Here is a 12493-nt window from a genome sequence, read left to right on the forward strand (position 1 = left end):
GACAGAGACCTTTGTGCCATTCCTAAAAACATTGTACATACCTTTCATTTCCAAGGTGTTTGATTTTCACTTTACCATGTTCATGTTCACTGAAGTCCTCAGTGGCATCTGGGCCCTGAAAAAAAAAAGTGAACATACTGACATCAAGAGAAAGGCCTGCACGATTTTGGGAATACATTTTAGATTTTTCTGGTTAAAATTGCTTTTTAAAATTCACAGAATACACACACACACACACAAATGTTTCCAACAATATATAATATAATGAACAGTGAACACCAGGTTTGTTGTGCCTTGTAGGCATAAGCTATGCGCAGTGCTGGATAAAATATGATACATTCAAACGTGATCACGATCCAAAATATGATACATTCAAACGCGATCGCGCTGCAAAATATGATACATTCAAACGCCATCGCGCTGCAAAATATGATACATTCAAACGCCATCGCGCTGCAAAATATGATACATTCAAACGCGATCGCGCTGCAAAATATGATACATTCAAACGCGATCGCGCTGCAAAATATGATACATTCAAACGCGATCACGATCCAAAATTTGATACATTCAAACGCGATCGCGCTCAAATATAAAACATTATGGTTACCATATATGGGATTAATATCCTGCCATGATTCAAAACTGAAAATAAAGTTCTGAAAGGTTGAAACTAAGTGTTCAAAAACTCAAAATCTTATAAAAAAAAGTTTTGCAAGATCGAAAAATAAGTTTTGCAAGCTTGCAAAATGTAAAAAAAATAAAACATATCTCTGCAAACATTATGTTGTTTTTGAGATTTCCTTCTTCAGAACTGCAAAAAAACTGCAAAAAAAATGTACGATGTTGCGCAAACAATTTTCAAATTTGTTTCAAATTTGTTAGTGTTCTCCCACTGTATTAGTTTGTTTTCCAGGTTTGAAACCTTGTAAATGGTGATCTGAAAACTGGTGTGCGAATGTGTGAAAAAAAGTTTTGAAACTCTGAAAATAGAGTTTTGCAGGCTTGCAAAGTGGTAAAATTAAATCTCTGCAAACATAATATTGTGTTTGAGTTTTCCTTCTTCAGAAGTGCAACACTCTTTTTTTACGGTGTTGTGCAATCATTTTTTCAGAGTTTCGAATTTGTCACTGTTCTCCCAGTGTATAGTTTGTTTTCCAGATTTGAAACCTTGTAAATGGTGATCTGAAAACTGGTGTGCGAATAGGTGAAAAAAAGTTTTGAAACTCTGAAAACTGAGGTTCGAAAGGGCGCAACTTATTACATTACATTACATTTGCACTCCTATTGCAGACTATTTTTTCAGAGCTGAGTTTACAACACCCACTTTGCGGAGATACGCCCACACAGTTGCGAGCTTGCGACTCACGTGATTTGTGGCAGCGTTGTCACGCAGCTCTGCTCTGAAACTCTGAAACTCAGACTGAGCGAAAATGAAGCTTCGCAACTTCGCAACTTAAAAAAAAGCCTGGAGGGAGGGCCTTCTGCTATTGGCCAATGCTTTGCTGTCTGCTGACGTACAGTCCAATCACAAGTCGTATTTACTGGAAAGGTGGGATTGACCGACTGCTCCGCCAATGACGAAATTCTCACTCTCGAAATTCTCATGCTCACTCGCCTCACACAAGTGCTGAGTCCCAATTCGCATACTATCCGTCCTAAATAGTATGCGAAACTAGAATTAGTACGTCCCAAATCGTAGTATGTTGAAAAGAGTATTCCAAAGATACCCGGATGGTCTACTATTTCCGGTTAGAATTCGAAGTGCAGATCAATGCACACTCTAACGGCTAATATTGCCCACAACCCATTGCGTGCGTGCGGGAGGAGCTTTGCGGTGATGGTGGTGATGTAAACCTGGCAGTCGGATGCACCAGCGGAGATGCGCCCTCAGTTTTTAAGTGTAAGAATTCAAATGTTAAACCCTAATAAAAGTTATATTTTATTGTCTCGTAATATTAATGGGTTTATGTTGTGCCAAAATAAGTAGCCTACTGTGTTTATCTTGTAGGGTCCGATGAAGATACTGAGCGCCTCATTGCAGGCTACAAAACAATAAATAAAAAGGCTCTAGTAGTGTCATGCAAGTGTCTTTTTTTATGTATTTATTTTGATGTTTCTGTCTTACTTATTTGTAGTAATACTGTGTCTGTACAAATGTTAACTTTATCAGTCCAACCAAAGAAACATCGTTACTACACTTTTACTATAGTAAAAGCATGGTTCATTTTCATCGGGGTATTTTTAAGTATTATACATAAGTATAAGATTAAGTATAAAATACGTTAAACAATAGTTACACTTTAAACTTTAAATATTTTAACGAAAATAAGTAGCTTTCGTTACACACATTTGCACATGGACGTCAGAACCAGCCGCCTCACAAACGACAGTCTGGTTGATCTACGACGACGGCGCCCTGCTTCACTCCTCAATTTGGAAAAACACATTGTAAATGTATTGTGGAAAAAAGTTGGGAATAGTAATTATATTGGACATGTAAGAATGAATGAAATGTAAAATGTTTTGTTAACAGTCGAGGTGTGTGCGTAACTAGGCAACCACGTTCAAGTTCACGTCATCGAAGTATGTCCCAGAACGTGCATACTCTTTTGCTACACACTCAAAAGTATGTACTTTTTCCTCACAAAAAAAGTACATACTTTTAGGTCGTAGTATAAGTAGGCGAATTGGGACTCAGCATTGGTCTATGCTCACACAGCGAGCGACTTACTTTCCTCAGCTGGCGACTCACTTTCCTCAGCTGGCGACTCACTCTCCTCACACAGCGAGCGACTTACTTTCCTCAGCTGGCGACTCACTCTCCTCACACAGCGAGCGACTCACTTTCCTCAGCTGGCGACTCACTCTCCTCACACAGCGAGCGACTCACTTTCCTCAGCTGGCAAATCATTCTCCTCACACAGCGAGCGACTCAGTCATGTACATTGGCCTAATATTATAATAAAATCTCAAGTACTGTATTGGTGCAATAACTAACTTCAGTAAACTGTTCAATTGTTGTGTTGTAAAAGTCATTTATTCTGAACCAATAATCTTAAATTGATTCTCATTGCATTTTTTTTAACATTTATAAAGGCAATTTCCCCCTAACTGTCATCTTTCAAGTCAAATTCTATACATTTTAAGTCACTATATTAGCCTACTTTTACCAATCAAATTGACTAGTATCAACAAAAAAAATTGTTCCCACTGCAGAGAAAACAGAATCTGCATCAGAGGTGGCATTTATAAAAAGTTTAATATGCAAAACAAGCATAAAAAAAAAAAAAATCAAATATTCAACATGAATGCATGGGGCAAAAATATAAAAATATTTAGTGTATATTATGTGTATTTTATGTTTGTTTAAGGACTGCTGCTGGCCAATAAAAAAGCCAACAAAACTTATGAATACAATTGTAGTTAAAAAACAAATAATAATCATAAAACATAATGGGGCATTCATGTTGAATATTCTTTTGAATGGTGTTATCAAATAATAATCTGTTATAATCTGATTGTAATTTATAGGCCTACAGTTAACTAATGTGATCTTTACAAAAACATAATGGTGTGTGTAACTTTGAAATGCGTTTTACCTATTTTGATACCAATGTGAATCAGCAAAAATGGAAACGTCACTTTTTCAGAATATTCTATTTTAAAGATAATTTATAAAATAAACTTTTTAAAAAGCCGTGCATCCTGTTAGCGTATCCTGTGCGCTTTCGTCATTGGCGGAGCAGGCGGTCAATCCCACCTTTCCAGTAAATACGACTTGTGATTGGACTGTACGTCAGCAGACAGCAAAGCATTGGCCAAGAGCAGAAGGCCCTCCCTCCAGGCTTTTTTTAAGTTGCGAAGTTGCAAAGCTTCATTTTCGCTCAGTCTGAGTTTCAGAGTTTCAGAGCAGAGCTGCGTGACAACGCTGCCACAAATCACGTGAGTCGCAAGCTCGCAACTGTGAGGGCGTATCTCCGCAAAGTGGGTGTTGTAAACTCAGCTCTGAAAAAATAGTCTGCAATAGGAGTGCAAATGTAATGTAATGTAATAAGTTGCGCCCTTTCGAACCTCAGTTTTCAGAGTTTCAAAACTTTTTTTCACCTATTCGCACACCAGTTTTCAGATCACCATTTACAAGGTTTCAAATCTGGAAAACAAACTATACACTGGGAGAACAGTGACAAATTCGAAACTCTGAAAAAATGATTGCACAACACCGTAAAAAAGAGTGTTGCACTTCTGAAGAAGGAAAACTCAAACACAATATTATGTTTGCAGAGATTTAATTTTTTTTACCACTTTGCAAGCCTGCAAAACTCTGTTTTCAGAGTTTCAAAACTTTTTTTCACACATTCGCACACCAGTTTTCAGATCACCATTTACAAGGTTTCAAACCTGGAAAACAAACTAATACAGTGGGAGAACACTGACAAATTTGAAACTCTGAAAAATTGTTTGCGCAACATCGTAAAAAAATGTTGCAGTTCTGAAGAAGGAAATCTCAAAAACAACATAATGTTTGCAGAGATATTTTTTATTTTTTTTACATTTTGCAAGCTTGCAAAACTTATTTTTCGATCTTGCAAAACTTTTTTTTGTAAGATTTTGAGTTTTCGAACACTTAGTTTCAACCTTTCAGAACTTTATTTTCAGTTTTGAATCATGGCAGGATATTAATCCCATAACCATATACATATCTACGTTTGAGCAGATATCCACAAACACAGTAACAGTAAACACGGGTCTAAATATTATAATATTCACCATATATCTAGCAACAGTTCAACTGCAATGTGAAATTTATGCAACAATAGCAAACTAATATGTAAGTATCTTTCTTTATCTTTCTTGTCTTCAAATCGGGTTCTTCTTCTTCTGATGTAAATCCAATGTAAGCTCAGGCACGTCTTTCAAACTCGACGAAAAGTGAAGTGAAGTGTTTTGTTGTTGAGGTAATGAGCGCGATCGCGTTCCATGTGGAGATTTGCATGTGAATATCTTTTGCGCGAGTAGGCGTGGTAAATTAAAAAATAATTAGGAAGCGTTTGAGAAGCTGGACATCTTGTTGGTTTTATACAAATTACTTAAACAGAGAATATTTGTTTTCGTTTTGAATCCGATCATTTAAAAGTACACACTTAAATGTTTATAAAGGTGTATGGCTCATAAATGTGTGACAAGTATTCGCTGAGTTTTGTTTCAGTTTATAGACGTGCTCAAGAAAAAAAAGTTCACCGCGACGGAGAGGCAGAACGCACACCCTGTCTATTTTCTTTATTTTACAAAAGCACAATGTTTTGATTTGATTGTAAGTGGACACACACAAAAGTAGAAATATCACAGATTCTTTTTTTATATTTCTTTTTTCTGTATGACCATAAATGACGAAGAAATTTAAGTTTATAGTGCTACAGTGTGGAGAAAATCCAGCAAAACGCGCCCGCGCGTTTGTCGACCTCAGAGGGTTAAACAACTCCACAAACAGCATTACCAGCTTCACTTATTACTAACCAGACTGACTTTATTTCTGTCATATGTCTGTGAACAGAGGTTTAGATGTTGATGTTTTAAAATATTTGGCCACCATTATGGTGATCGGTGTTTCCTTTAGTTGGGCAGTTTGAATCGTGGCATTTTAAGTACAATTTTGGTCTTTTGTAACAGTATTTATCAAAGTACATAATTTGTAACAAAGAATGCCAAAAACAAAGTTGTTCAGGTGGTGTAGTTTTCATTATTATAAAGTAGAGTGAGTTTATAATAATGAGTTTATAATAATTATTGAGTTTATAATAATTACCCTAATCATAAGTTGTCATTTGTTATTAAAAAATAGCTTACACCTTTCTTGATAAAGAGCAGACATTTTTATTTTTATATACATTGCTGAATTTTTTTGGAAAATTATTATTTTCTTTTATTTAGATTTTTTTTAGGAACAAACAGACATCAAGAAGCAGCTTATGAATCTCAACAATGGTGACATGCTTCATGCTGCAATGCATGCTGGGAGCCAAGCGTTTTATACTATGGTGCCTCCCAGAATGCATTGCGGCATAAAAAGCATGTCACCATTGTTGAGATTCATATGTGGATTCTTGATGTCTGTGTGTTTGTCCAAAGATATACTTTCCCAATAATTAAAAAAAAAGAATTAAAAAAAAAAGCTTGATGCCTGATCTGAAGAAAGAAGTCAATGTTAATAAAAATATATATTAATAACAAATAACCACTTTCAGTCAATGATAAAATTTGTAAACTTTATGATGTTGAAAACTATAGGTCTATCACCTGACTGTCTTTGATTCTGGCTTTCCTTGCAACAAATTATGTGTTTTAGTAAACACGGTTACAAAGACCATAAACTCCCATAAGAAGTCAAGAGTCAAATTGCGCAACTAAATGCAACACTGTTCACCATAATGGTGATTTTTTAATGGTGATTTTAAAACATCAACATCTAAACCTCTGTTAATTCTCAAACAGAACTGTAGACGTCTGACAGAAATAAAGTCAGTCTGGTTAGTAATAAGTGAAGCTGGTAATGCTGTTTGTGGAGTTGTTTAATCCTCCTCTGCTGAGATCTTCACAGATTTAATCTCTTCGTTTTATATTTAGTTGATTTAATCTAAGGCTGTGACTAAAAGTCTGTTGTAGTTCTTGTGTTTCTCTTTCCTTCAGTGATTCTGCTTGTTAACTGCAGGTGTTCATCACTAATGCTCAGTCATCACTCAATTAATCACTTAATTATCTCATTAACTTTAACACTGCTTTAGTGTTACTTTAACACTATGTAGAGTGGGACCATATTTGCTCTGAGCAGTGTTGATTTAACACTGGGGATTTTGCTGTGTAGAAAGAAAGAAAGAAAGAAATGAATGAATGAATGAATGAATGAATGAATGAATAAATAAATATGTGGATGCATGGATGGATGGATGGGGCATTAACATGTAATTTCATTCCCTTATATAAAATAATCAGGCACCACTATGATGGATGGATGGAGTAACATTGAGGATGGCCAGACTTTACCTCCACTGTCCTGAAGAGGGAGCAGTTTTTCAGATCATACTTCTGACACTGTGTTTGTGTTAATCCATGTGCATTAGGGAAGTGTAACTCTATAAACACACACACACACACACACACACAATATCTATCTAGTATGTAGTGTGAGAACAGGTAGTGGGAGTCGATGTTCAAGTGGACAGTCATGAGAACCGTCTCCTCCATCAGTTTCTCAGGTATGATATCTGTCATAACACTAAATCAGTAAGAATTGCACTTTTTACTCTTCAGTGTCATTGATAAACACCACAATTCAGCCTAATAACTCTGAATCTGCCTCTGTCAGCAGTGCTTGTTCTGTCAGCGCTGTGGCTGATGAATAACTCACTGGCTCTTACCGTCACTGGATCTGTGGGAAGCAACATCTCAGTCTCCTGCAGATACCCTGAAACATACGAGAACAACAGCAAGTTCTTCTGTCAGATGAGCGGCTGGTTTTCTCCGAGAGATCCTCAGTGTGTTCACACGACTCATCGAGACACGAGGTCTGAACGAGGGAGACTGGCTCTTCTGGACGACACCAGCGCTCATGTTCTCACAGCTCTCGTCTCTAGACTGGCTCCAGAAGACTCGGGGAAGTACTGGTGTGGTGTAGATATCGATCTCCTGCCTGACTTTACCTCTGAGATCTGGATAACAGTCAGCAAAGGTGAGATTCACAACAGCTGAAGACTATCCGTCCTAATGAATATCCTTAATATATATGAGCATAAGGTACCCATAAGGTAATGATCTTTGCAACGGAAGTGAATCAGTCAAAACTAACTTTAGCTGGACAATAACTTTATTCTAGAGCTGCTGCAAAGCCAAACAATCTCTGTTATTGTAATCTCCTAGTATCACTGTAAAGCTGCTTTGAAACAATCTATATTGTTAAAAGTGCTATATAAATGAAGGCAACTTGACTTAAACATCTTCATTTGTCTAAACATCAAACGTTTAACCGTTGTGGAAAAAATAAAAATAATCAAGCTCCATGTACAACTATTTCAAAAAGCCCTTATTTCACTGTACCTGTGGTTTTTAAGAGCTCATGCAAATTGACCCATGAAGACATTGAATATACAGATTCATCACACAGACTGTGACATCTAATATCTTGATGACAAAAAAAAACATCCATTTATTGTATATTTGTCATCAACCCGATCGATTATTAATGCGATCTCGATCTGTTCGGCATCATTTGCGCTGAGAAACACGACCGTTCAACAGTTACAGGGATTGTTGAGGTGCCACTGAGACTCAGACTGGTTTCAGATGGGATGTGATATAGCGTCATCTTCCTCTTACACGTCTCATAATGAGTCACTGTGAGAACTGAATTCACTCAAATGTGTGGTGAATGAATGCCAGCTGAGGTTTGAATGAACTATATATTGATGCACTATCAGATGATGAACTATAGTCCTTTCGCTTTTGTTTTCTGTGCAGGGGATCCACAAGAACAAACCACAGACCTGTTCCCGGAAGAAGCTGGCGGTGAGGTTACAAAACAAACACACACACACATACACACACACTCACACACATGTGGTTTTGCTTTTTTCAGTCAACTCATTGTGGGTTTGCATCAACAGAGTCTTACCCCAGGTTCATGATGATTGTGGCTTTGATGTGTGTTTGCGCTCTGCTTTTCGTGTTTCTGTTTGGTCTGTTTCAAGTCCTGAAACACAGCAGTCACAGTAACTCAGGTGAGACTACAGCACTAACAGAACATGTCTTTTTCTTCAAAACATCTTCTGTTGAAGTTCTGAAAGAGTCCCTGCATATTTCAATAAATTGATAATTACATATTTATGTTCTTATCAGGTTCTGCTCCTCACCAAAGGACAATATCAAACCAAGTTCAGGTGACGACAGCAAATCTCATTCATAATTAATGACGTTGTTTTAACATCAGTGTTATTTTAGAATCATTGAGACACTATTATTATACACATCATGGCCATATTCCAGGATGACAATATCAAGATTCATCTCTGGATGGAAATAACTGTTGTGATGTTTTTGGTCAAGATCTTGTATTGTCAATGCAAGAGTCCAGCACTCTTTAAAGTCTCCTCCAGCACATCCTAAAAGACTTTCAGTGAGTTTAAACTCTGGACTCAGAGGAGCCGATTCATGTGTGGAAATGATTCTTCATGCCCCTCCAAACCATTCCTTCACAATTTGAGCCTGATGAATCTTGACATTGTCATTCTGGAATATGGCCATTATGTGTCTTCCTTCATGATTGTTTAAGTAATGAAAACCACACACTCCATCAGTTAGGGTTAGAAGAACTGTTGCCAAACATATAAAATGCTAGAAACATAATAATCATAATAATCCAATCATAGACTCTTAAGAAGACAGTGTATATTTTTAGCCGTCATCTGCTTATGATTTATAACTTATATTTATTTATTTTATATAGGATGACTACCAGAGAATAAGGCTTCCAGACTCATCCAAAGCTCAACGTGATAAAGAGGAATTTTACAGACCCATAAACCTGGATTACACAAACACAGAAGCGGTCGACACACACTCCTACTACACAGATGTTGTTTCAGCACAAACACAAGATCAGATCTACACAGAACTGAACGCCAGTAGACGGAGTCACGTGTATCAGAGTTTAACAGCGGATTCTGCTCAAGAAGAGGCGATCTATCACACTATTGATCACTGAATCCTCATCAACAGCCTCATCAAAACCCTAGATTCCTCTGACAGCTACGATAATCCACACTGTAAAAATGAATACTCTATATTTACTCAATAAAATTGTGGCAACAGATTACAAGCAATATTATTAATTAAATTGAACAAATTAGAATTGAGTAATAATTAATCAAATTAATTCATTAAAAGTTAACCATTTAAAATGAGTAAAATTTACTTTTTTTTAAACAAAAATATTGAAATAACAGACAGACGTCAAAGATGAATTAAGAACTCTTTATTTTTTATTGGCAACATTGAAGACACCTAATGTTAACAATCAGAATCACCGAAGGAGAAAACCGTAAATTGTAAGTCACCATTATGGTGACCAGTGTTTGTTTTAGTTGGGCTCTTGACCTTAAATCAATAACTTTAGATTGTGTTTGGCTGCTGTACCTAAGTTATAACAGCCAGATGAACAATGAGAAAAGGTGATCTGATGGTGTTGGTTGTGTTTTAACAATCATTATTACACAATCATTTGACCTGAATCTCTGGACTCATATAGTTAAAAATATGATCCTGTACAGGGACAGAGCTGCTATAATTAATTATCTAATATATCTAAAATACAAAAAAAAAAAAAATTTTTAATTTAGTTTCTAAACACACAGACATCAAGAATCAGCCTGTGAATCTCAACAATGGTGACATTTATAAAGCATGTTGCAGTGCATTCTGGGTTCCACCAATCACAACTCTTTCATAGCTCCCATCATGCATTGCTGCATGAATAAATAATGAGCTTATGATCAGAGGTGATCTGTTTGTCACCATTGCTGAGATTCATACACTAAATCTTGATGCCTGTGTGTGCCTATATAACAAACAAGTTTTTTTATTATTTTTTTTATTTGATCATTTGGATTTCATTGAAAAGGCTAAACATATTATGCTGTACAAGGACAGTGCTGCTATAATTAATAAAATAAACACAACTCAGACATAGGGCTCTATATGAGTTCAGGTGAAATAATGATTGTTAAAACACAACCAACACCATCAGATCACCTTTTCTCATTGTTCATCTGGCTGTTATAACTCAGGTACAGCAGCCAAACAAAATCTAAAGTTAATGATTTACGGTCAAGAGCCCAACTAAAGTAAACACTGATCACCATAACGGCGACTTGCAATTTACGGTTTTCTCCTTCGGTGATTCTGATTGTTAACATTAGGTGTCTTCAATGTTGCCAATAAAAAATAAAGAGTTCTTAATTCATCTTTGACGTCTGTCTGTTATTTCGATATTTTTGTTTAAAAAAAAAGTAAATTTTACTAATTTTAAATGGTTAACTTTTAAGGAATTAATTTGATTAATTATTACTCAATTCTAATTTGTTCAATTTAATTAATAATATTGCTTGTAATCTGTTGCCACAATTTTATTGAGTAAATATAGCGTATTCATTTTTACAGTGCAACCTCTGTCAGCATCACAAGTTTTTGTGTTGTTTTCACTAAATAATATAAAAAATATTAATAATTAATTGATACAGCTTTTTGTTAAAGGTACAGTATGTAGTTTTTCGCCGCTAGGAGTCACTAACCTCTTCAAAACAATAACAAAGGCGTAGATTGATGACGCAGTGAATGTGCGTGGAATCAGGGAACTTGTCGTCATGCCGATGGATCTAATAATGTTTATTGGGAAATGTTTATGGATGAGTAGGGCTTGATTGCTAATGAGAGACAGATATCAGCGACACACGCGAGTCCTGGGGATATAAAGGAATGAGGACATTTAATTCTACCGAACTACCTGCAATTTCTGAATTACTACTCACACAGGTCAGTTTATTAGACGAAACTTGTGAGGTAACACAGCGCTGTTTCACTTGGTCTAACAGTTACACTATCATACTAAACTGTATTTGAGTGTGTTGAAAGTTATAATGTTATTATATGTGTTAGTTGGTTGGCTGTATGAGACTAGCAGTAAGCTAGATCAACATTAGAATATCATACTGATCATATTCTAACGTTTCATCATGTTGAGCTATATAACATTGATTTGTTTTATGTACATTTGCTCACCTGTCTAATAAAGCACATTCTAGAGCGGCGTCTCAAATAGAAGTGTGTCACGAAGCTCTCTGCATCTTGAAAACGTCACACCAATATTTTATTTCTCCTTTTGTCCCAAAGTCTGCTTGCCATGGTCCACAATGTTTGAACAAAACAACAACAGCGTGTTGCTAGACATTATGAGTTGTCCACGTCTGTCGCCATGGTTACTATGGCAGTACAAGCGGAAACCAGGGATATTACGTCATTGACAGGCGACAAGTGACGGGCAGTATTTAAAATTGTGAATTTCTCTGGATTTACAAATTCTTGGAAACATTTAGGATATTGTAAGTACACAACTGAACAAATACATAATCTGTTCCAGTGTTTTTTTTTTCCGGATATCTTAATTCAAAAATCTTACATATTGTACTTTTAAAGGTGTACTGTGTAATTTTTAGCGGCATCTAGTGGTGAGGGTGCAAATTGCAACCAAAATAAGTTACGGTGGCCAACAGGAAAATATGTTGTCTTCTGAGACAGTAGAGAGTAGCCAGTTAAGGTTTCTTAACAAAGATTCATTAAGAAATTATGTTTACTTAATTATTCAGTAAATCGATATGTTATTGCTACTTATTCATCATTGTGTCAGTGTTTAATTTGCTGACCTTAGCTAGCTTTTTTGCACGAAGAA

At 36.1% G+C, this 12493-nt stretch overlaps 1 protein-coding gene across 1 annotated transcript; it reads left to right on the top strand.

Moving 5' to 3' along the window:
• Positions 1–7188: 7188 nt before the first annotated feature.
• On the top strand, positions 7189–9754 carry LOC311077936 (uncharacterized protein; the record flags this gene model as incomplete). Its single annotated transcript, XM_084106581.1, has 6 exons — positions 7189–7253; positions 7367–7726; positions 8512–8559; positions 8658–8771; positions 8890–8930; positions 9497–9754. The coding sequence occupies exons 1-6, from the start codon at positions 7205–7207 to the stop codon at positions 9752–9754; spliced, it is 870 nt and encodes a 289-aa protein (XP_083962707.1). The 5' UTR covers positions 7189–7204.
• Between the last annotated feature and the right edge of the window lie 2739 nt (positions 9755–12493).

Source organism: Abramis brama, assembly GCF_963993115.1.
Source record: "Abramis brama genome assembly, chromosome: 2".
In the NCBI taxonomy this organism is placed as follows: domain Eukaryota; kingdom Metazoa; phylum Chordata; class Actinopteri; order Cypriniformes; family Leuciscidae; genus Abramis; species Abramis brama.